This window comes from Adiantum capillus-veneris, chromosome 3, assembly GCF_014529385.1.
Source record: "Adiantum capillus-veneris isolate H3 chromosome 3, ASM1452938v2, whole genome shotgun sequence".
Classification (NCBI taxonomy): domain Eukaryota; kingdom Viridiplantae; phylum Streptophyta; class Polypodiopsida; order Polypodiales; family Pteridaceae; genus Adiantum; species Adiantum capillus-veneris.
Window position 1 is genome coordinate 167,016,068 of NC_140933.1, and position 26,511 is coordinate 167,042,578.

At 43.6% G+C, this 26,511-nt stretch overlaps 1 protein-coding gene across 1 annotated transcript in view; it reads right to left on the bottom strand.

Annotated features, from left to right (window-relative positions):
* Positions 1-6,754: 6,754 nt before the first annotated feature.
* The window catches only part of LOC147462131 (uncharacterized), a 107,769-nt gene continuing 88,012 nt past the window's right edge, over positions 6,755-26,511 (bottom strand). The window contains exons 5-13 of the mRNA XM_086509558.1: positions 23,145-23,225; positions 12,478-12,570; positions 11,843-12,022; positions 9,268-9,335; positions 8,356-8,407; positions 7,603-7,656; positions 7,417-7,509; positions 7,204-7,270; positions 6,755-7,126 (exon numbers count right to left, since the gene is read on the bottom strand). Coding sequence (XP_086365684.1) covers positions 7,035-7,126; positions 7,204-7,270; positions 7,417-7,509; positions 7,603-7,656; positions 8,356-8,407; positions 9,268-9,335; positions 11,843-12,022; positions 12,478-12,570; positions 23,145-23,225 — 780 coding nt within the window. The 3' untranslated portion in view covers positions 6,755-7,034. The remainder of the gene's footprint in view (positions 7,127-7,203; positions 7,271-7,416; positions 7,510-7,602; positions 7,657-8,355; positions 8,408-9,267; positions 9,336-11,842; positions 12,023-12,477; positions 12,571-23,144; positions 23,226-26,511) is intronic.

The window sequence follows — 26,511 nt, forward strand, 5'->3', positions numbered from 1 at the left end:
TTAATGGCGATAGGCTGAGGTGGGTAACACTAGAGCTTGAAGGAAGGTAGGCGATCCAAAAAACGCTAGGGCATGAAAGGGGTGGGCCTCACCAAGGTGGCTTGACGAGGTTCTTACTAAGAGAGGGAGGGAGCACCTGTTGCTTGGGGAAACCTGCTGTGCCCTTTGCTCATCCGCCAAATTGTGCTAACTTCGGTTTGCTTATATATTAACTTACCCAATTTGCCCTACTGAGTTCCCAACAAAAGTCACTTAATAAATAAGTGAAAAATGTCAAAAACAGGATAAAGTCACTTGAAAAATCCCCAAACTGACTCTGATGGAAATGCTTATGCTTGTGCAGTGTGCAACCAGAGGATATGCATCTATGCTAAGTGACTGGGCATACACGGTCTACGAATAGACTCACATAAGTGCCAGACACTGCTAATCTAAACTGACTTGACTTACGGGAATCCTGTTATGGTGTAGCTTGTCCACGGACACATAGGGTTGGGATGTGTCACGTGACATCCCCTCCTTTTCAAAGTGAGGTACTGGTACCGAACTGTATGGCGTCGAGAAAGATCGCCAACAGCATCCGGAATCCTGGAAGGGACTCGTCGCCGGCCCACTCTGATGTGTGGGTCGTGCGGTACTTGAACTTCATAAAGGTCTGCAACGCTTGCTTCTTTGGGCCGCGCCGAAAGCGACACAAAGTCTTCTGTGGCTCCTTCGATGCTTCAACTTTGTCTAGAGTCCTGCTTCTTTCTTCTTCAAGAATCTCCATGGCTGAAAATTCCTGAAACCATTTCCAACACAAAACCATGAACATACCCATTCCATGTAAAGTGAAGGAAAAAAATATTGTCTTCTCTAAAGACTGTGTATGTAATGTAGATGAACAAATAGATGGAGTGACAACCCGTTCATCAAACACATGCAAACAATGAAATCGAATCTTTTCTGTTTCATCGAAATCAATCAATTGTGGCAAATCACAATGGAAATGCCCATGCTTGATGCTTATACTATCATGTGCTCGTTCAGAAAATGTGTCATGCCAAGGAGGAGACATGGAATGTGACTTCCTTACATACATACTTTTCAGCTTTTCACAAAAAATCCACATACATTCGTGCTCATCCATGAGAGAAAAGTGCTGAACATACAGTATGTCATGCTTAGGAAAAGGGATCACATAACGATGTTGACTAAAATACAGGAAACTCCTACGAATGAAACACTCGAACAATACGTGCGTATCAATCATGCGAACACATAATACTTCCTGTGAGGGTTCCTTGGGCCTAGGCTCGAGAGCCAAGATCAATCCTTCGTAATTGATCGAATCTACAACGAGGTTAGCTTCGCTAGGAAAAGCATCCACTAACACATCATCCTTGTGAATAATCACATCATCTTCATGCAATTCATCATGCTTGTCTTTTTCATCCAAATCATCATTCAAATCATCATGCTTCTCATAATCATGCAAATCCTGTGTCATGTTCTGGAGAAAAAGAGACCGAGAGAGTCTCCTCCTCGTGAATCCTTTCAATCTTGTCCTGCAGATTAGCAATGAGAGATGGAGAATGAGCAATGTCCTCTCCATGAAAGAGAGTAGGAGAATCACTTTTGGCATTGAGAGTTAAAGTGTTAGCCTCGAAATCAATGAGAGCGTTAGCCTCACGAAACCATCGAATGCCCAAAATCATCACATCCTGAGAGAGGAGAAACAACAAATCTTTTAGTGAAGACAGTCCGTTGAATTGCAAACAACGCATCAAGGCACTCCTCCGTGATGAGAGCGTTCATACCGGGACAAAAGCAAAAGACCTCGATAGGAGATCTCGGACTAACTTCAAGGCGGGCTCTCTCAAAAAGAGAGGAATTGATCACATTATGCATACTACCTGGGTCAAACAATATGACAAAATGGTGCCCTAACGTACGACCATAACATTTAATGAGAGATTCATCAATGGGAGGGTCCTGAGAAACTTGGAGCATACTCGAGTTATCATTCATTGGATTGACAAATTTAGTGGGTGCTATGGATTCTTTAGATTCATTCGATTCAAGCTTAGGACATGTTCTTTTTATGTGACCCTTAATGTGATAATGAAAACAACGACCTTTCTTAGAATACGTGCTTTGTTCTTCCGACGTGATGTATCCTCCTACAATTCCTTGTGCTACCTTTTCATTTGGAGTAAGCTTAGGTTTAGCAATTGTGTTAGCCTTACCCTTAGATTCATTGGAAGAATTCTTTGATGAGAGACTATTGGAAGATTGGTTTGAAGAGTTATCATTCTTACCGTTCTTACCGTTCTGCAAGTTCTGAGAAGTCTGCGAGATACTTGTGGAAGTCTTATTCTCCTTAGGCTTTCCCTTGTGCTTCATCTCCTATGCGAGAGCAATCGCTACCACTTTGTTGAGATCGATTGGATCGAAGACTTCTACATCAAACTTGATATAGTCGTCTAATCCAAAAAGGAATGCCTCTTTGTGTTCATCACCCGAAATGCGTAATTGGGTACCTAGCTGCAAAACATGATTAGAAAAAGACATAACCGGCATACCATTTTTCTTGAGAGCGCGCCAATCGTACTTCAATCGTACGAGGTACTGAGGTGGCATAAACCGCGCCTTGAGCTTGTCTTGGAAATCAGCCAACTCGAAGGAAAGGGACGTGAATCCGTCGACTACCTCTAGGTGCGCGGCTAGCTGTGCCTCTTGCCATGTGTGGTACCAATTGATGGCATCACCAGCAAGGTACATAGCTGCCATCAAAACTTTGCTATTTCATGTCTTCTTAGTTGTCGCAGAATAAGCATTAAATTGATGCAACCAAGAATGAATAACCGTATCATCCATCTAACCGTCATACTTACTGAAAGTCAACTTCTCTGTGACTGGATGGTTGGAATCCGCATCGTGGCTTGCACCACTTGATGAACTCCCACGATCTTTGGGTGGTTCGGTCTTCGAGGCTAGCACGTGGGAAATAAATTCTTGAGTGCGTAGCTCCCTTTGAGCTTCCTGCTCGGCGTACCTTTCTAGCTTTTCGTTCATTTCATTCATCGCGCTCGCGTTTGAAAGCAAGGCGATTGGTTTCTTGTTGTGCCAACGCAACGCGATTCGCTTCCAAAGTGACGCGAGTCGCTTCTTGTTGTGCCAGCATCATGTCCATCATTGACTTGACCATCATCTCCATAGGAGTTAGAACAACTCGTGGCGCAGATGGCGAAAGGGGAGGGTTGGAAAAATCTCCTCGTGCGGAGAATCCTTCATCGCCTCTCTCATGCTCATCACCTGTATGCGAAGTATCCATTCCTCTTCGGGTGACGACCATGCACTAGGATCTTTCACAAGGAACTTGAGTTCTTGAGGTTCTTGAGGTGTTCTTTCGCTTGTAAATCACGTTGGAGAAGGATCTTCTCTTCACCCGAGGTCTACTCTTTTCTGCGGGCGCACCCCTTGACGGCCTTGCGCTCACACCAAGGTTGCTTTTTCCCACATCACGTCAATTGGCCGGCCGCTAAGTGCACGATCCGCTCTCAATGAGTGAAAAGAGACACAAGGGGAGGCTGGACAAGCCCTTCTTTCTTGGGATTCATGTCACTCTTCAACAAAACACAATTAGGAATCGACACGCCCAAGTAAACTGGGGTTCATGCGATCGCAACAAGCAAGAAAATTCTTGTGGTTCTTTCCTTGAGTAATGCAGAATACTTACAAAGCTCTGATACCAATGTTAGGTGCAGCGGAATGAATGTTTGCGCTTTGCTCATGATGAGTGCTCCGAACTGTGCTCAAGGTTCCTTTTGTTCTTATGGAAGGTAGAGCCTTCTGTTCTTAGTGAGAGAATGCTATGATCACAAACAAAGTGAATGGACACTGTGCGTGCAAGTGAATGAGACTGAGACAGAGAAAGAAAAGAGATACGACACCCGAGAGGTAAAACCCTCCTCCGAAGGCCCCACTCGTCAGCAAGAGTGATCTAACTTTGATTGCACAAAGGTGTACAATGATGATGCATGGACTAATGCAAATGGGGACTATGTCAATGACGACGATGATGACTTAGGGCTGTTTTTGGTCTTCTATCTGCTATCCAAAAAGGGGAAAATGTTGAGGATCTCGAAGGTCTTGGGCTGTTTTCGTATGGCTGCAAATCCCTATCTTACTGTTGTGTTGATGGCTAAAATTCTCTGATTTGTAGAGGCTCGTATAGCTGACAAAAATGATGGGGTCTTGCACTGTTCAATCTGCGTTTTTGGGGCCGAGGTCGAGGGCTGAAAACGCTGCCTTGTTGTGGGCAAAGCTGCGTTTTGGTAACTGTAAAACGCTGAGATTCTGCAAGTATCCAATGCTGGAAAAACGCTGAAGTTTACAAGCCTGCTAGCGTTAGTAATTTGCTGAGTCAAAAACGCTATTGGCTGGGCTTGATGGCGATAGGCTGAGGTGGGGAACGCCAGAGCTTGAAGGAAAGTAGGCAATCCAAAAAACGTAAGGCACGAATGGGGTGGACCTCACCAAGGTGGCTTGACGAGGTTCTTACTAAGAGAGGGAGGAAGCACCTGTTGCTTGGGGAAGCCTGCTGTGCCCTTTGCTCATCTGCCAAATTGTGTTAACTTGAGTTTGCTTATATATTAACTTCCCCAATTTGCCCTACTGAGTTTCCAGCAAAAGTCACTTAATAAATAAGTGAAAAATGTCAAAAATAGAAAAAAAATAGGATAAAGTCATTTGAAAATCCCCAAACAGACTCTGATGGAAATGCTTATGCTTATGCAATGTGCAACCAAAAGATATGCATCTATGCTAAGTAACTGGGCATGCACGGTCTACGAATAGACTCACAAAAGTGCCAGATCACTGCTAATCTAAACTGACTTGACTTATGGAAACCCTGTTATGGTGTAGCTTGTCCAAGACACATAGGGTTGGGATATGTCACATGACACCAAGATTGTCTGTGATTGACGATCCCTAGGAGAAGATCCCTCTGAAGTTGTGCTCTTGTCTCTCTACACTCCCATCATACAAGTTGTTCTAAGACATGCTCCCGAAATAGCATTTCTCATTAGGTTGAGTGTGGGTATGCCTATGCTACTACATCATGCACTGTCTCGATCAATAAAGTGGTGATCTCCTCCACTGTTACACCCACTGGTCTCGATCTAGGTCTTGTTGTGAAATCCTAAATGCAGGGACGAAGCTCGATTGTGCCATGACATAGTCCACTATGTTAGCCCCATGCCTATGTGGAAAGCATGTGAAACCGATCGCTCTAGGAAAACATTGCAAGCCATTAAGTATGGCTAGACCATGTGTAGTCGACATCTTCGTGAGATGTCTCCTATACTCTACCATGCTCTTTGTCTAGAGAATGGCAATCCCCAAATCTCCTACATCCAACTCTCTAAGCATCTCCTCTAAAGTGCCATGGAAGATTGTCTGAGCATTGCCCATCAAGGCATTGAAGTCCCCTAGGAGGAGGATATCACCGTCCCTAGAAAACTCCCATAGGTCTAGAACAAAGAAAGGTGACTGCCCTCTAAGCCCAACATAGACTGATATAATTGGGGGAAAGTAGCACATGGCAATGTATAAAAATCAATCTGTGTCAGCCCTTAACCTCACCCATATGTATCTGGCCATCTCTTCGTACAATGTGTAGAAGTGGTTGTAGCTCCACTATGAATAGCATTGCTACTCCCCCTAAACCTCTGCTCCCATGCTCAGTTCTTGTGTAAGTCCAGCAAGCTGTCTCCCATCTATATCTCATCACATGTGGCATCATCTGTCCAAGGACCTGATGAGTCTCTGAGAAGAATATAATGTTTGTGTCTTGAAAGCTATTTTCAAAGGCACCCACATCTAGCCTATAAGATCCACTATAATTCGAGGTTGCGATCTTTAGTACGGTCCCATAGGTCTCATGCCATCATGTAGAGCTTCGCACTACAATCACCACCCGACCATCGCTGTAGAAGGCTATCTTTCCCTTCTCCCTTGCTGCTGTAATCTATGGCATCACCCTCTCTCATGTGAGCCAACTGCGAGAGGGTGAGATCATCACGGAGAAAAATACATGTCTTCTTGAGGGTTGGCTTCTTCTTCAAGAACTCCTCCAAGTAGGGGAAACGTAGTATGAGTCCTCTATCCTTTGAGGACTCTCTCGGGCCTTCACTCCTCTTGCCCACCCTGCATGCCTTTGTGTAAAGAGAGAGAGAGAGAGAGAGAGAGAGAGAGAGAGAGAGAAGCCCCTTGCTTGTGCCTCCATAGTGATTTTTGGTTACTTTCAAACTCGAGCAGTTGCATGTTGCCATACGTCATGTGGCACTTGAGAGAAATTCCATGCTGGCGCCCAGCATGGACAAAGAGTCCAATAAGTAGTGCACGCCCCAAAGAGATGGATGGTTTACTTTACTACAGTCCAAGGACTAGCCCTGGTAAAACCGACACAAAACACAGTCATACTTTCAAGGGTAGTTCACCCAGAATCAAGAGGTCAATAGGCAAAGGCCTCAATAGCTTCATGGTATAATTTAAATTCCGGTATTTATAGAATTTGATAGAATTTGAAAACTGCTATGTGCACATGAAGGGATGTGTAGCAAAACCAACAAATAAAGAATGGCATCATGTTTCAGCAAACAAAGATTATCGCTGTGGCTTCGTCTACACCTACTCGCACAGAGGCTTGCACCTGTATTTTCTCCTGTTGCTCCTGTACACGCGCGCGCATGCACGCACAAATGACTGCCTATAAGATTTAATCAATTATAAAATACAACATTCTGACAGTATTTCTGAGCGTTTGCTTTGGGATGTGATGACTCAATAAGCCATACACAAGCCCATTGAGGAAAATTCAATGAATGACAATAAGAAACAATTTGACTGTTTGGTGCGTCAGAGCTTCACCACCACCATAGACCTCTACTACCAGAGAGGTTTGAGATTGGTGTGCATGGCACTTTGCCAAGACTCTTTGATGGATCAAAGGTGTGTCATTCCATTTTGACCACCCACAACCTAAATCAGCTCAATTTGTTTAATTGCCTCTTTTTCTGAATGGCTTTGTGTCCATGGTAAACGAAGGCATCAATAATACCAGAAACGGTAAAAACCCCTGTAAGTTTTCATGAAGGAAGAGATTAAGATACCTTCATTTTGCAGCAATTGGAATTCTAGCACAAGTACATTTACCTCCAACAATTGCACAAACATTGGTGAGAAAGTGCAGGAATGGTGTTTTGGTTTGATCAAAATTCACCTGCACATAATGATTGCTGAGACTAATACATGGGGCCATCCATGCCTTGTGTGCATGATGCACATAATGATTACTGAGACTAATACATGGGGCCATCCATGCCTTGTATGCAAGATGGATATACCAAAAAGTCTTAATGTGTGCACCTTTATGGGGGACAGATCATAGAAAAAGAAGACCCCAGGGAGAGCTCTGGCTGTACCAAATTCTACTGGTCGAAAGTATTCTGTCACTGAAAACTGAGAGAAGAGAGTCAGCAAGACATCATACAAGAGCATGGAGTTGCAGAGGTCACTTGAAGCTTCAGTTTACAACACGTGGAACGGCTTTACCTGGTTTGTTTGAATCTTATTTCCACGAAAATCTGTATATACAGTAGGAACCACCTAAACAAAGTGTCAACAGAAGAAGCATAAAAAAACATTGCTTCAGTATTTAAGGGGGAAAAAAACTCAAGCTTCCTGGAAAAATGCCAACTACATGTCTAAATTTTATGCTGCCTTCGGACAGAAAATTCTTTTCAGATAAATCTCTCTCTATGGACAACAATTCCACATGAGACCAACGACATGCTTTGAAACAAAAGGAGATGATAACAGCAAAAATTTGTGAATTTGTTCGCTTGAAAATAGAGATTTGTGAATACATCCCTATTTTTGTGATAAACAGAGCACCCAAATCTTTAGTAGGCCATGAAGTGCGGCTTTCTAATCCTACTGCATCCGAAACTGGATGGGGACTTCGTAATCAAATGATTCCTCCAACATCAAGGTCATATCTGTAATGGTAAGACAATTTCCCATACATCACTTTTGAGCATACTTTTAAGGTTTCTTTATGAGAAAGGATGGGTAGCCCATTAAACTTTTCTTCGTATATTTTAAAAAGAAAGAAAGACTACATGTGGCCTATGAAACCAGAACAGAGAAGCAGATTAATGAGAACCAGAAGCCTACAAAGAGCCGCAAGCTTGTCACAATAGAGTGTTACACCCACCCAAAGATGAGAGAAAATCAACACAAGAATATCCTTTCTTTTGACAACCATTTGAAACAATTGAAACACAATCACTGCAGAATCCATACCTTTACAAAGTATTGATACATGCCAGTTGGAGAGATTTGTGCACGTTGGGCCCTGCAAGCAATGAAAAACAGAAGGGCCAAACTGTCAAAGTAGAAATAATAATAAAGCTAGTTAATGCCAAAGCCGTTATATGCCGTGTAGACTGATCACAGTAAACAAGGCTAATTCAATTTTATTTTTTTTAAATAAAAAAATTTCATGTGCCCCTGAAGGATGGCACCAAGCTCCACTAATGATGAGTCCTGTGCGTTTTTAATTTGGAAAGAACGAAAATTCAAAACAATGAGAACAGCACATAAAGTGCTAGAGGAGTACAATTCTCCTTGTAAGACATGGAGTCTATACAATCATCAAAAGGAGAGGATGGAGACGACACAATCATCAAATGTGAGAGTAAAGCCACCTTGACCACATAGCCTCCCTACTCTTCATGTCACAAACAGGTCATCTAAATTCAACACATAGATATATGACACATTCTGTATGCTAAGAAGGATACTTGAAATTAAGCATCTTACAGAAATTGGAGCAAAGGCATATTGATTGTTATTATGTAAGAAAGACTAGACCAATGATTTCCACTGTCTTTAAACTAGCTAACGTGTCTACCTTCTGCCATAATGATGCTTACAACTACGCAAAAGAAAACGAGGTTTGATCCTTCACCTTGCTCTGTTGCAAGAAATCATCTTGATAGTAGAGACTCCTACACTCAAATTATCAACCATCTGTGCTTAAGGCAGGCTAAATTCTGTAGGTCTCACCTTACCCCTACTTCAAGCTCGTACTCGACATTCGTTTTTGTTTTACATAAAAAAACTAAACTTAGAATAAAAAAAAGAAAGCAATCCAAAAAAAGGTCAAAATGAAAGCACGTGATGCTGGTACTATGAAATAACAGGCTTACTCACCCATCCAATGGATTCACAACTCCTGGGAAGGCGGGACCGAAGCTAAGCTCCTTGATCTTGTGGCTCACCTGAAATCAAGAAAACTTTCGGAGATTGGAGAACATCAATGAATAATTATAAGCAACTGTTTTTTGTCACTATGCAGCCACCTATAAAGCCGCTCAGCTCATGAAACAACAAAAGAATTAACTCTAAATCTTTCTTATGCATATACGGTCATCTATGGAGCACGTCACCCCACAGATTACGCTACTAATATATTATTTAACTAGTGAGGCCTTCCCATACTCACTCACAACCTCCCTTTCTTCTGAAGGGCTACTTCAGTGCCACAATTGAAGGTATCTGTTTTTACTCCTTGCTAAGGAGATATAGAGAAAGTGCACCTCATCTGCTTCAAAGTTTTGTTGTTTCGATGTATTCTTTCGCTAATTAAGATATGTCTAATATCCTTGTAGATATACAGACAGCTACAATTAAAGGGGTGGGGAATCCTGAAACATGAAAAAAATTAAGAAATTCTGGACACAAAATGCGATGTTTCATTCATGAAAACATTGTACGTGGCCTTTTCATTTTTGTCTGAAGATTGATTTCTATATCTGATGGCTTAAGCTCAGTTTTTGCTACTTGATCTTAACAGAACTAGCCTCAGACTCTCAAATTAACTATACAGACACTTTAGACATTAGAATTCTCATTTCTTATAAGATACGAAGACAGTCACCTATGCCAAAGAAGAGGTATTAGATTGTTTTCAGGTATTGTTTACTCCTCACATGAACAATATACACTGGAGTTTGAAGGCATAATAAACAAGAGTTCAGACAGTCTAGACAGATTACTGCCTCACATCATCCATCGCACAATGTGGTTTTATCAAGGTCACTAATTTCTTGCAAAATATTGCTGATGTGCAGTTGGTATTGAGCATGCATGTGCTTCTGAATTGCAGTACTTATCATTTAAAGGTTGTTTCAGAAAAGCATTAAGCATCTTAGTTGGACTTTTGTGGGAGATCAAGCACACGGCGGTGCTTGGTCTATGGATGCCCAACTTTTCACATCGTCGCAAATTGGCAGCTCACTGAGGCTTAACAGTCAGCTGATCAAAATTTGCTTATGCCCCTTTGCTCTTTCAGCTTGACATGCATTCAACGTTTACCATGCTTTGACATCTAGCAATACAGTGTAGAGTTACAGAATTGGCTACCCAAGCTCTTATAGGCAATTGTTGAGTCTCAAGGTTGAGAGACTAGTTATCCAAATATAATTGATTATGTGCTGGTTTGCTTGGGCTTCTGAAATATTGTTGCGGTCTACCCAAGAAATACAATGATACTGTCTAAAGCAGAAATCTGCGAGTATCCAACAACTTATGGATCATGCTCTGAACATTTTCTCTATGATGTCGCAATCATTGACTTATGCTATGGACGAGTCACTGTCCAAGGCTACAGAAAAAGACACTTCAAAAGATCAGAGAATCACACCATAGAATTGATCCCTTCCAATACTCCTTCAAACTGACCACTTTACAAAGTGAACCGAGCTCAAAAGGCAGAAATCATGAGCCAAGTACACGACCTTTTGGAAAAGGGTTAGACGAAACAAAGTACCTCACCTTTTTGTTCTCTAGTATTGCTTGTTCAAAAGAAAGACGGATCTTGCAGGATGTGTATTGACTACGGGGCTCGCAATAAGATTACCATCAAGAACACATTTCCAATACCTAGGATTGATGATATACTTGATAGTTTGTAGGGTTCTACTTGCTTCCATAGAATCGATCTTAAAAGTGGTTATCATCAAATCAGGATTGCTCTAGGAGATGTATACAAGACCACGTTCAAGATATCCCTTGGATTGTATGAGTAATTGGTGATGCCTTTTGCTTTTATGAATGCTCTTGCAATGCTCAACAGGATGATGGATTGGATCTTTAGAGAGTATCGTCAGTTTGTGGGAAAAATTTTTGACAACATAATTGTTTTCTCCAAGTCTGACGAAGAACCTTGAGAGCACATTGTCAAGCATTCAAAGGGCCATGATAACTTCATGGTGACTTGGAATTTGTAGGACTACCAGAATTTGGTGAAAGCCAGCAGAATGCTTTCCAAGTTACATGCAGGATGGCCTCGTGCTTTTATGAGATGTCTGGGAGCTTGACAAAGAGAAAAACTCCAACTAAGATAAACTATTTAACACATTGGGTAGTACACAAAAAAATCCACCACCTAATAAGGGTGGAATCTAGACGATCCTTATCCACACTTTGGGATATTGTTCACTCTTTCATAGAGTTCGATCACGGAGGAGAGAACACTTTAAACGTTCACGAATCATATTCTTGGTAAAGGAAGAATTGGTTGGGGGCTAGATGGGAGCATGAATCACCTCTGTGGCTCTGAGCTCGTATATTATACTCTACTCTCTCTTTGATGACAGTATACTTTTGCTCAATTATATCTGTACTTAGCCCTTGGGGATGTTTTGAAAAATGTTAGATAAGTTTATTATAAAAAGAAAAGCCTTCAGGCAACGTTGTGCAAGCAAGAATATGATGCACAACTTACATTGAAACTCTCTTTCTGGAACGCCAAGAGGTCATGAACATGCATGTTTGCCTGCTGAAAGCTTTTACCCGGAGCAAAGTGGAAGTTCCCAGCTACTTTATTCACTTCCAATGTGCCATACATGTTGCATCCTTCACCCTCTTCATCTTTGATTTTTTGAAGCCATCCCTCCCTTTTGCACTGCAAACCACAAAGAAAGGCAGAGATTCATTAAACTATAAGGATAATGGTTTAATTTATCATGTTTAACCGTTGCATTATCAAACACACACAATTGTTGCTCCAAATGTTCGAAGAGTCCTTTCATAACACATATCACATTATTCCACTGCCTCAACAAGTTGATTGCCTAATCAGGACAACACAAGCTCTTGAGCCACTAACCACACTTTAATGAGGCGGCGGCGTTTGACAGCTTCAATATTTCATACTCATCTCCATGCTCTGCATGAATGTGCCACATGGGTATAGTTGCTAGTCCACGAAATAATCACCCTCACTAGCCTTATTATTAGGCCTTTATTCAAAAATCAAATAATTTTCATTCTTCTACAAAATTGAATAAAAAGTTGTTCCACAACATCTGGGAAAAGAAACAAGTACAAATAAACAGAGTAATATGGATAACATTAGACCTGATCGATCAAATCTGGATTGGTGAGGCCCCATCCTTTCCGCCTATATGCTTCTCTAACGTCTTCACAAGTGTTGCAACACTCCTCATCTGCCTGCAGAAATAACGAACTAACCAAATTACTCTGCAAAAGAACATTCCTCTTACATGGTATTAACTCCAACATGAAGTTATCCTTTAAGTTACAAAAGTGTTGCAACACTCATCATCTGCCTGCAGCAATAACGAACTAACCAAATTACTCTGCGAAAGAACATTCCTCTTACATGGTATTAACTCCAACATGAAGTTATCCTTTAAACTACTTTGAAGATAAAATGGAAGAGAAAATCTCGATTGTTTTAATGCATACATTGGTTTATGTATTTTTCTAATGGAGATATATCACAAAAGAACCAGATTAGTCCCCACACATTCCTCGTATATCGTTTTAACTCCAACATGAAGTTATCCTTTAAAAATCTGGGCTACTTGAAGATGGAATGAAAAAGAGCAAAAAATTGGTTCTAATTGCTTTTAATGTATAAGTTGGCTTTGTATTTTTCTTGCGAAGACACATCCTTGAGCAAGTCTTAACCTCAACCACAAGCTATGCATGGCCATGTGTATGCATGCATCATTATGGGTGAATCTTAACTAGCAGAAAGCCATCAGAAGTTTCCATTTCTGAGCCAAATGAGGCTCGCAACTTTTTCCCAGATGTACAATAGCTGCAATAAAATCTGACTTATGCACAATCTCACCATGCATTCATGAAGTAGTGCTTCTTCATTTGAAACCATGCAAAACCATATTCTGAGCCAGAACATTGCAACAACATTTTGATAGCAGACTGCAACCATCTCATGTGGATTACCTCTATATTATTGTGAGAATCCTTGTTCATCATATGAATATACTAAGATTGACATTGTTCATGCTAAGCATACACTATTACTTCTTGTTGGTAAAGTAAAAGCTAGGGAGCATGGCCGGTAAGAAAATCTTAGGAGGCATGGTTGATCCAGTGATCAAGGAAGCCTTGTCAACCAAAATACATGACAATACAATTTGCAAGGGTACCCTAGACTAACGTGGATTTTGTGAGAAAATAAAATGGAGGGAAATGTTATATCAATGTCTTCGAAAGGCCAAAATGACCTATGAGACCAAAAGTTACAACCGTATCAGATGTGATACAATCATCTGAGATTATGAATGAAAGGAAACATCCTAGATCTTAAAACAATCCCAGTAGGAAACGTAATGAAGCTTGTAGGCAAGTAGGATACAATCTCATGTTACGGGGGTATGGCAATGAGGAGGACACACTAATTAGGGGGCCAAAAATGATGAGTCATCCATGAACTCTCACATAGGCCGTTGCAGCATAGCATCAATCTCCTCCATGGTGAAAATCCTGGGAGGTCTCACCTGAGCAATGATACCCTGTATCCTCATGTGTGCATGCCACCTATGCATAGATCTCCGAGGCCTTGGGTGTCTTGAACGACCAAGCTGGACTGTTTGATGAAGCAAAATACCCTATCGAGGGGTTCTATGGTAATGCCCGTCACCACCATCCTGAACGGTGCTTTAAAGAAATCCCTAAACTCTCTTTGGGCTAGTGCTTTGCATGTCGACTCTCTAAACCGGTGTATCTCTAGAAGAAAGAGCCATGAGCATCTCTAATCCGTATAGTCCATGATCTAAGATAGTGGTGCAAATCTCTCTTTAAAGAGAGAATGAAATCGTCCTCAGATCTCATAATAAGCAGTGCAACGACAAATGTAATTTTTAATCAAGCTCTCGCTGACATACCTGACATATCCTCTTCTCTTGAGGTGTACCTCTGTATCTTCCAGTCTCTATCTCTACCTGATGTGATGAGGTGCGTATCACACCAATGGTATTTCTCAAACCATGTGAGAGATGGGTATCCATGTATCTCAATCGCATGATGAAGCCTTCCTCCGTACTTAGGGTTTCTGCGTCGAGGTCATACATGCATCCGATCACTGCGCTTGTTTGGCTCAAACTCTCTCTCCTTAGAAAGGCGGTCCATGTCAATCTCTTTGTCAGAGCTAGAATCCTCTTATGTTGTGCCCAGATTCTTTTCTCTTTATGTCCTATACTTGCATTTGTGTGATTCTGTGATCTTTCGTGTTGCATGATTGATTCTCGGAATGACCTTCGGGTTCTGAACTAACTTGATTGAGTTTTGTAGATCCTAGCAGAGGGCCTAAAATCTAAAAGAAGAAGAAGAAGAAACAGATGATCTACCAACTTATGAAGATCGGTCGAGTGGCCTAAAACCCAAAATGGGTTAGGATTAAAAATCCTAACCCTACCCAACTTAATAGGCATCGTCCGAGGGGCCTAAAAACCCTAAAAATGAAGCAAGTCACTCACACTGCTACATGCACATCTAACCCTATGTCCATGTGGACAAGCTAACTCCTATCTCTAGGGTTTGGGACAGCCTAGGTAGTGTTATGGCACCCTTGTGAGCCTATACATTTGGCGTGCATGTCCACACACTTTACATCACATGAGCACAGTCAGTGTCTGCTAGGTGTATGCTTTGGGGAGTGTTTCCTTATATTTGCATTAGCACCCAGCATGTGAAGCATCTCTTATAAGTGAGCTTATTAACTTATTTATCAGTGACATCGTGGGATTCTTGTTGGCATTGCCCGACCCCGCTTTGATCCCATATATAAGTGACCCTAGGGGTCGCTTCTCAAGCATAAGTCAGTGCCCTCAGTGCGGGAGCTCGAGGACTTGCTACTGATGCGACCGGCACGTGAAACGGAGCCCGAAACAGTAAATTACAGCCTGCTGTGTATTTTTGCAGGTTTAGGGTTTTGGCCCTAAACGGTCCCTAATACCCCCAAGAGGTTCGGGGACGCGAGGGGACCGCTGTACAGGTGATCTGGCGCATTTTCGGGGCTGAAAACAGAGAATTCAGCGTGCTGCAGATTCTCGCCAGGTTTTGCAAAGTGCCCGTATGCGTCGGGAGAGTCAATCAATGCGTGGGAATACTGACTGTGAAGTGTCCTAGTACAGTCATGCTACCGAAATCGGGCCGGAACAATTGAAATTCAGCCAAGCTTGTGCGGGGTAGCTTGTAGGGAACCACAGCGTTTTTTCCCTCTTTTAAACAATAAAGAAATACCGAAAGGGGTGCTTAAGTTAGGGGCCAATCTGGTGTCCGTCTTCTCATACAGGTGCAATCTAGCAGCCTGTATCCCTTTCCCCTTTGTTGTGTCTTGAAAGTACAGGTAAAGTGGGCGACAAATTAAATGGGTGAAAGCAAATAAGGTTTAAGTCTAAAGTCTACCGCCCTTTTTGAAAGTGCAGGCCGGTTACATGGTTCCATCGTCGGGATTAAATCACTTTTTCCCATAGAAGTGAGCCTTGGTCAGTTTGGGCTTGAAGACACAGGGGATCATAGACCAGACACAAGGAATTGCAATTATGGCTGACAAACCAGATGATGTGACTGAAGAGGTTTCCTCTTCGCAGGGTCAACAGACACATGAAGTGGGTGAGTCTTCAAGACCACCACAGACGGATGATGATATATTCAGGACCCAGTTGGCTACTGCTATGGGGCTATGTTCACACAAGTAATGCAGAACCCGAGGTTTTTAGCCTTTCTGCAACCTCCTCTTCCGTCTCAGCAAGTTGGGTCACTGGATCATATTCAAAAGCCTATTAAGGCTCGAACACAGGTGATTCATACTGCAGAGTCAATGGAAACACCTGTATACTTAACGGAGAACATGTAGTCTCCAATACATGTGCCTAAGGTGCAAGAACAAGTGGCTGAGATGCCAGTCTTTCAAGCTGTACCAGTTCAGCCAGCCACTTTTCAGCACCCTATAGCTGGTTCTAATGGGCAGGGAAGCAACCTACAGGCTATGCAACAGGTCTTCCCACCACCTTCAATACACCCTGGCTATTTTGGAGGTGGATCGGTATTCCAGAACATGGCTAGTCATGCACCTGGAAATCAGTTTTACACGCCAGGAACAGTGTTTGGGGGTGCTCAAACGATGATGCCTAACCCCGTGTATGCTGTCACGGGCATGCTACCAGGGTTTCAAAGCACTCAGGGCCAATTTGGGATGCCACAGGCAAATTTTGGTATGGCTTGAATTACAAATCAGCAACCAAATATGCATTTCCAGGTCAACTTAATTGCAGTCAGGGAACACAAATGAACCCTAACAGTGTTCCCATGTTTCAGTCACTTCCATATGACAATTTAACGCCGCTGGAGAGGCCAACTCCGTACAAAGAAGGTAGCAAAGGTGTGACATTCACGACCTTTACAGGGTTTGATGACAGGAAAAGGGCTCTCACATTCCTCCAGCAGTTTGACAAGGCCTACGCCGGGGGAAACTTTACAGAGGCTTCAAAGGTCCGCAAGGCAGCCACTTTCTTGACAGGGAATGCGGGACAATGGTGGACAACTTTATTGCTTCATGGGCAAGCTCCATCCACATGGATTTATTTCAAGCAGATTTTTGCAGCAGCATGGTTATGTGATGACTTTGAAGCAGATGTCATGACAGAATGGCACCAGCTTAATGCTGCCAGTTGCAAGAATCTGGATGACTACAATCGGAAGTTTTGAAAAACTCTACTTCCAGTAACTTCCTATAGGTTTGTGCCATTGACAGGACAGATTGAAAAATACTGTTGTGGCCTACCCAAAGGACTGAGAAAGTACTGTACAAAGACCAAAGTCACTACTTTGACGCAGCTCATCAAGGTAGCAAACACTGGCAATGGTTTGCTCAAGGGAGAAGATTGTGAATTCAATACTGGCGTCAAGGAAGGATAAGCCAAGAAAAATTCAGCGAAGAAGCACGTTCTCAATGAGGTTCCTAAAGGGACTCAGGAGCCAGCCAACACAGGGAAAGGCAAAGCTACGACTGAATCAGAAAAGGGGCCAGCAAAGAAATGGAAAAGACGTTTTCCTCGCAAGTCGGAAGAGCAAAAGAAGGTCCTGAGGTCAGAGAACAAATGCTTCATCTGTGGGCAGCCTGGCCACATTGCTTACAATTGTCCTACAAAGAAAAAGCCAACTGATTCTGAAGACAAGGAGGACAGGAAAGGAAAGAAGCCCATGGCTGGTCTAGTGCCAGATATGGTGGGCGATAAGCCAAATTCAGATGCAAGTGAGCTTTGCAGAGCATGGGGAAAGGTCAAGGATCAAACAGTTCTTATCTTCTTTGATCCAGGTGCCAAAGCCAACATCATTTCCCCAGAATTGGCTTCAAAGTTGGGAATCAGACCTGAAGAGATGGGGTATACAACAGAGGCAGGTTTGGCATGTCCTCGCCATACAGAGGCTATGACACCCATCATCGAAAAGTTGCGCCTACATATCCGATCCTATGTAGACGCTGAAGAATTTTACATCATGCAACTGGACGGATGTGATGTGTTGTTAGGTATTCCTTGGTTATTTCATGTATGGGGAATCATGGATGCCTACAACAAAAAGATCACTATACAGAGCAGGGGAAAGACTCACATTCTGGATGTAAAGCTTAAAGAGGAGTCTATTCCCACTGTATCAGCTTCTGCTATTACTTCTGTAATGAAAAAGCATCTTTCTGCGTACTTGGTTTTTGCACGTGAAGTGTCAGATTGTGATAAATCAAATTTATTTGTGCTAGATAAAGAAAGGTCAATGTTTTTGCAACAGTATAGTGACTGTTTTTCCGATTCATTACCGTCTCAATTACCGCCAGAGACCCGAGGACCATGCGATAGATTTGGTGCCAGGCATAGCCCACCAAATAAGCCTCTGTACAAGGTTAGTGCGGCTCAGCAGAAAGAGATAATGAGCCAAGTACAGGAGCTGTTACAAAAGGGGCTGACTCAGCCCAGTTCATCCCCATTCTATTCTCCAATGTTGTTGGTGCAGAAAAAGGATGGCTCATGGCGTATGTGCATCGACTACCGTGCACTGAACAAGAATACCATCAAGAATAGGTTCCCTATACCTAGAATTGATGATATTCTGGAAAATTAGAAGGAGCAACTATGTTTAGCACGATAGATCTAAAGAGTGGGTACCATCAGATCCGCATTAGATCAGAGGATGTGCACAAGACTGCTTTTAGAACGACGTTTGGCCTTTACGAATTTTTAGTGATGCCCTTTGGTCTCACAAATGCTCCTGCTACGTTCAATAGGATGATGGACAGAATTTTCCGTCCACACCAGCAGTTTGTTGGTACATTCTTTGATGACATGATAGTCTACTCAGAGAATGAAGAGGAGCATAGGCATCACTTGGCCATTGTGTTCAAAGAACTACACAGTCATAGGTTGCTCATCAATGCAAAGAAAAGTGAATTTTTTCTGGAAGAGATTCACTTTCTGGGACACATTGTCTCAAAGGATGGTGTCAGAATGGATCCTGCAAAAGTTGAAGCGATCAGGTCATGGCCAGATTTGAAGACGGTGCACGATGTCCGAAGTTTCTTGGGACTATGCTCCAATTACAGAAGGTTTTGAGATTGCTTCACCTTTACATGCTCTTCAAAAGAAGGCAGTCACCTTTAGATGGACACAGAAAGAGATTTCAGCTTTTAATCTCTTAAAGGAAAAGATGACTTCAGATCCAGTCATTGTGTTGCCAGATCTTAGGAAGTCATTTGTGGTCCAGTGTGACGCCTGCGGTAGTAGCATTGGTGCAGTGCTAATGCAAGATGGCAGGGTAGTAGCCTATGAGAGTAGAATCTTGCAAGGGCCAGAAAAGACTATGCAAGTCTATGAAAAAGAACTGCAGGCCGTGATTCATGCGCTCTTAAGTTGGAAACACTACCTGCTAGGTGCAGACTTTGTTGTCCAAACAGACCATCAGACCTTGCGATACTTTTTGACACAGGCAACGTTATCTGAGAAGCATATGCGATGGGCAAATATCTTCTCCATGTTCCACTTTCAGACTGTGCATGTGGAAGGCAAGAAGAACGTTGTGGGTGATGCCTTGTCAAGGAAGCCACAAATTTCAGCTGTGTCAATTCCTTATCATCATGAACTTGATCATATGAGGGAACAGTATGCAAATGATGAAGATTTTGCAAGGGTCTTCGAGCAGCTAATGGATGGACAACGTCATGAACACTATCTTCTCAAAGATGGGTTCATGATGATGCATGGCAGATTGTGTGTCACAAAGCCATTGCGACGCAAAGTTATGGAAGAGAGTCATGTCCCACCGTATGCAGGGCATCGTGGTATCGATGCTACAGTTAAAGCGGTTGAGACATTCTTCTACTCGCCTACATTGAGAAGAGATGTGGATGCCTTTGTGCGAGAATGCCTAATATGCCAGAAGGTCAAGTTTGACAGGCAATAGGCACCAGGGCTATTGCAACCACTACCTATTCCAGATAAACCATGGGAAAGTATTGCTATGGATTTTATCTTTGATCTTCCGAGAACGCAGACAGGAAACGATGGTATTTGGACCATCATTTGCAGATTCAGCAAGTAGGCTCATTTTATTCCTGTCAGGAAGAAGATAAAGCTAGATCAGATGGCACGCTTGTTTATGAGCAATATTTTCAAGTATCATGGCATGCCACAGTCGATTGTTAGCGACCGTGATCCACGCATGACAAGTTTGTTCTGGAGACTCTTGTTTGAGAATATGGGCACCACGCTCAAATTCTCTTCGTCATTTCATCCTCAAACAGATGGGCAATCAGAAGAGGCAAATTCTATTGTCCTAGATCTGCTGAAGTGCTATGTGTCAGAGAATAAAGGAAAGTGGGAGGAATATTTGCCATTGGTGGAGTATGCATACAATAATACAGTGCATTCATCAACTGGCAAGGCACCTTTTGAGATAGTTGAAAGTGGCAAGAAAGTTCCTCCCATACTGCATACAAAGGACAAGATATTTGAAGCAGATATCACGCTGAGGTGGCTGAGCAATCGGATCAGCGCCACAAAGACCTGGGCAACCGGTCGGGAGACTTTTAGGCGGCAACCCCGAAACGGGAAATAGCTTGTAAATGCGCCAAGTGGCACATTCTTGTGCACTTTCCTCATGCAACAAGAAGTGGCGCTGAATTTATAGCTCGGAGGCTCATTTGCAGTTTCCTGTCACCCACAGGTTAAGAGCTACGGAGTGCTTCCTTTCCCTCCTATGTACAGTGCGGTGCAAGAAGTGATGCCCTACATGCTACGCACTGCCCTCTCTCTCCCCTACGGCAGTATGTTATGCCCCTCTAGTGGGCTTTTCAATTGACCAATGTACAGTTGTGTGGGTTCATGCGCGATTGCCGAGGCAAGAGCCTCTTGCACAAGTACTAGATTAGCTAGCGGCTAATCCCCCGCAGATACAGGTGAATTCGGAGAGGTTTCACGCCAGAAATCTCGTCCGATTCAAAGGGCAAGTAGCCCTACAGGTGCGGGAGCTCGAGGACTTGCTACTAATGCGACCGGCACGCGAAACGGAGCCCGAAACAGTAAATTACAGCCTGCTGTGTATTTTTGCAGGTTTAGGGTTTTGGCCCTAAACGGTCCCTAATACCCCCAGGAGGTTCGGGGACGCAAGGGGACCGCTGTACAGGTGATCTCGCCCATTTTCGGGGCTGAAAACAGAGAATTCAGCATGCTGCAGATTCTCGCCAGGTTTTGCAAAGTGCCCGTATGCGTCGGGAGAGTCAGTCAATGCATGGGAATACTGACTGTGAAGTGTCCTAGTACAGTTATGCTGCCGAAATCGGGCCGTAACAGTTGAAATTCAGCCAAGCTTGTGCGGGGCAGCTTGTAGGGAACCACAACGTTTATTCCCTCTTTTAAACAATAAAGAAATACCGAAAGGGGCACCTAAGTTAGGGGCCAATCTGGTGTCGGTCTTCTCATACAGGTGCAATCTAGGAGCCTGTATCCCTTTCCCCTTTGTTGTGTCTTGAAAGTACAGGTAAAGTGGGCGACAAATTAAATGGGTGAAAGCAAATAAGGTTTAAGTCTAAAGTCTACCGCCCTTTTTGAAAGTACAGGCCGGTTACATGTAGCTTCCAAAGTACCACTACCGTTGCCTTCTGCACCTCCACCCTATGTTCCACCACCACCAACTACTGCTTCTCCTCCACCCTCCTATTCATCATATGGGCACCATCATCACTGTTATTCTTACTAAGCACCCTCGGTGGAAAATTCTGGTCCAAAACCCTTTAGGTGCTACAATTAAATTTTTCACCTTCTCAAGCGTCCCAAGATTCTCACAATGCTCTCAAGTTTGTACAACAGTTCGACGTCCTCTTCCTTAAAAGTAACTTTACAAAATAACCCAAGTTGCTGCGAGTCACCTCTTTCCTCAAAAATAGTGCCTTGACAGATAGTCGAGACGGAAAGGCGGAAGCAGGCCCCAACAAGCTGCCTTTGTGGTGTTAAATTTGCTGACGGAAGGATTCGAACCTCCGAGTGACGGGACCAAAACCCAAGAATAGCGAAACGCTATACCGAAAGAGACGAATCACGTCCGTGTATCAGTCTAAGCCGCCACTTCCTACCCCTCCTTCTTCTCTATCCCGTAAGACTATTCTTTGAGTACCGCATTGGGGCGAGACCCAATATCTTCTTTGCCGCCCCACTAGTCCTATTTTACCACACCACTTGAGCACCCTGGGGAAGGCCCACTAAATGTGGATTTTGAGGGTGGGCTGCCCTAGCTGAGAAACGTGACAGTCCCAGAATTTGGCATGACTTTAAACTCTCCTTCTAGCCGAGCTTCCTTAATGAAACATTTGCAGTAGACATACTTGCAACTAGATCAGGCCTCAAGATGTACCCCTCGACCCCCCTTCCAGCATACAATCAAAGATTTTGAGATGCTTATCAACCAGTTTTCACTTTCCTGGACATTACTTTTGCATACGATTGAGAAGTACAAAGTGGGCTTACCTTTTTCATTGCGGGATTACTGTATAGGAAAAGTTGTCTCAAATATGCGTCAGCTTATGTCACATAGCAAAGTGGGTTATAGCATCATGAAGAAAGAACTAGTATTTACTGACACTACTACTCCTTCAAAGAAAAGAAACCAAAGTTCACGAAGGTCGATTGAGGATACCTCACAACCGCGAAGTAGCACATCCTTTGATATTTCTTCCCGATGACTAACTCCCAAAGAGATGACACAGTATCAATTAGAAGGAAAGTGTTACGAGTGTGGCATTCATGGTTATATTTCCGAGACTGTCCGACAAAGTCGAATATCAAACGACCATTGCCATATGAAAACAAAGAAACCAAGAAACCCAGACCTTCGGTGATGTAACGAGAAGGTGACCTCCTAGGTCCACATGCTACACGTGTCTAAAAGAAAGTCTAGAAAAGCCTACTGGAAACTAGCTTCTTGAATGCCCTTGTCCCCTTAACCCTACACAACATTAGCCTTAATCCTAAACATTAGGATTCCTTACAAGGCCCTTGCAAGGTCCATATTTCTCCTAATGCAACCAAAGGATGCTGCCATAGCAAAAGCAGTCAATTTAGACATGAATCGTGAGATGATCAAGTGCAACTTTCTTGTCCTTCATTGAAAAAATTCCAGCAAATTATGCTTCAAGAAACAACAATGACGAAGTTTTTACAACTCAGGTTAGCAAAATACCTTGCAGCAAACACTTTTATTGATCATACCTGCTCTGCTCCATAGCATGACCCGCAGTACGTTTCATTGTGGTCTAATCTACCACCATGTTTTTGCAAAGGCTTCTCCATCTGTAAAGCAAGCAAGCAATCCAAATATGAACATCTTGCACATTCCAAACATGCACATCAGAAAAGTATTCCCTTTCAACAGACGGACTAGAAATACAATGCAATTTTCAAAAACGCAAAAACAAGGAGCTTTAAGGCTAAGTCAGCAGGCTTCTTGAAAGATTCAATTGCACTATCTAAGCTTTATGAAGGCATCAAGACAGATACAGGTATAGAACAGTGACTGCACAATGTAATGTTTCCAAGATGGACAAAGATATTGAATCCATAGACTCTTTCAACAAGTGCTCGTCACCTACCATCTTATGAAAAGTTGAGACCTCATGGTATCCATACAAGACTATAACCAGCAATTCATCGCGCTTGTTTTTACTTAAAATACTACCACATCCCCACTAATGTAATCTGTGGTGTTTTATTGGTAGAATACTACCACATTAGTGGTTGTAAAATTGAGAATTGAGTATCAAGATGCTGAAATTTGGCCAGTTGGCCCCCACCAAAATTCATACACATGTTTATTTACATGCATGTTTACTGATTTTTCAATGAAGGCAAAAAACCAGGTAAAACAATGAGAAACAGAGAAGCATTGTACAAAATTAACAACATGCTTGTCGATTCTCTCTCAAAAACGTGCTGATTTTCTGTTAAATGCCTTTCTTCGATGAGAATCAGCAGTTTTCATTGAAAGATAGAAATCAGCCATCCCATTAATTAACTCGTGTGACTATAGTTAGCGTCTGGGGAACATAAAGATAAAAATAGATGAAGTTACCTAAAGTGGGTAGGTATGTAAGCCTAACCTACATCCTCATCGTCATCAACATCCTCATCATTTAATACAGCACTCAAAACATATGGAGAGAGAGAGAGAGAGAGAGAGAGAGAGAGAGAGAGAGAGAGAGAGAGAGAGAGAGATGAAATGAAATGTTATATTAACGTCTTCTAAAGGCCATATTGACCTATGAGACAGGAGTTACATCATGGTGAATATGATACAAGGTTTGGATAAAAAGAGAAAGAAACTAAGTAAACACAAACACTACTAGAGCTGAGACAGAGAGAGAGAGAGATGTACTATTAACGTTTGCAAACGAAAAAATGACCTATGAGACCAAAAGTTACAATCATCATATGTGTGATACTTTTAGAACAAAGCGGAACAAAAGGTGACCTAATTCTAGGAAATTGAAATATATGAAAACTCGGACGAGTAATGAAACTAGGGCCAAAAGTTACCTAAGAGACCAAAAGTTACAATTACCATGTGTGTGATACTTCCGGAACAAAGCTGAACAAAAGGTGGCCTAAATCTAGAAAATTGAAATATAGGAAGACTCAGACGAGTAATGAAACTAGGGCGAGTTGAGGGTAAGAAAATGAAACTTGCCCTTGATACACCACAGGCTTACTACTGCCAATTAACACTTTGCACAAGAGATAAATACCAATCTCCAGCTAGAGCTTGAGAGAGAGGGACGTATGTGTAGAGATATAGCATAATAGATGCGTAGAGATATGGATAACTTGAAAGACTGAGAGAGACACATTAAAGAGTTAAGGAGAGAAGATTGAGAGTGACGCAACGCTGACCCAGAACGGCCGGGCCCCTTCATAGGAATATGTTTATTCCTCAGAATTACAAGTGTATAGGCTAAAAGTTCAGCATGGAACCACTCACACAAGTAAGAAAGCAATATTGTTGGTTTCCCCTCGTTGGCATGTGTTGCCCTTACAAGCACATACAAGAGTTGGAGAAATGCATCCATCTGTGTGCTATCCCAAAGGCCTACCAATAGGTCACACAACCGGTTGTGTTCTCTCGCATGTTGAATGCACGAGACCTTCGATGATGAAAATTTCAGCAATGGCTTCCTCATTTGTTCCTTCTTCATGCGATCACTTTGGCAACATCTCCTTCAATGTCTTCCTTCCTCACATCCGAAGCCCCCTCGCCCGACCCCGCTGAGCCCACCATTCGACTTCCTCTTTCGCCGACAGAGCAAGCGAGCCTTGCCGCAGAGGTAGAGCGCTTGCAGGCGACTTCTGTGATCTGCAAGGTTCTCGGCACTCGTCCTAGCAAAGGAGAGCTGCGAGACCTTCTCCAGGCCCGCCTTCTTGCAGAGGTGGGCAAGATTTTGGATGTCCATATCGTCGGACGAGGGTACTACCAGATTGAGTTCGAGACGTCCGAGATGGCCTCCAAGGTCATAGCTATGAGTCCACTGGCCATCCGAGCATCACGCACCCACTTTCGACAGTGGCGACATGGTTTTGACCCAACTTCGGATGTGCTAGTAGAGGAGGCAGACATCCCCATCTCAGTCTGCTTTCCGGGTTTACGGAGGGAGTACCTTCCACTTCTCTCCAGGATTGGCTCCGCCATCGGGACTGTCCTGGAGACACCTCGTACGGCAGCATCAGTAGCTGCCAAGGTGGCTGGCATCCCTTCGGTTCGAGTTTTGGTCAGAGATACCCACACGCTCCCGAAGGTCATCCTTCTGCCTCGGGTGAGTGGGGGTTGGTTTAGACAGAGTGTGGAGTACTCGGGTCTCCCGAACCAGTGCTTCATTTGCAGACAGATGGGCAATCTAGCAAAGGCCTGTCCACAGAGAAGGCCACGTCCTGCACCTCAGCCTCAGCCTCAGCCTCAGCCTCAGCCCCAGCCTGCCAAGGCTGGGCTGCAGCCACAGCCAGCGGCACAGCACACAGATTCTGAGCCACCCTCCGAGCCTGGGGCTCCAGCGGAGGAGGGATGGCAGCAGGCCCGTGGCCGTCGACGCCAGGGGCCACAGCGGCAGCCTGGCACTCAGAGTGGCCCTCAGGTGCCTACTCAGCAGCATTGGGTTCCCACGGGGAACCGTTTTGGTCCTCTTGAGCAGGAGGAGCCCCCTACGCTAGCCTCCACTTCCGCTTCACCCTCGCCAGCCACCCCACCTTCAGATTTCCCCTCTTCCTCCTCATCCCCTCCCCCGCCCTTTGCTCCCGCCCTTTGCTCCCCTCCTCGCCCCCCTGTCTTTGTCGCCCCACCCCGCTTCGCTTCTCCTCCGCCTCCCCCAGCTCCTCCTCCCTCTCCTCCTGCTTCAGTGCCACAGTCGACTCAGGAGACTGGTCCCTCACCGGCGGCTAGGAGATCTCTTGGCAGCGCCTTTGCCACGAGTCGCCTAGCGAGAGAGGGTCAGCCCTTCTTGCGGCCCCCTCTGCAGATTCAGACTTCTTCCCTTGCAGCTATCCCTCGCGGTCTGACGAGCATTGACCTCCGACGCCGCTGGGATTTCTTCGA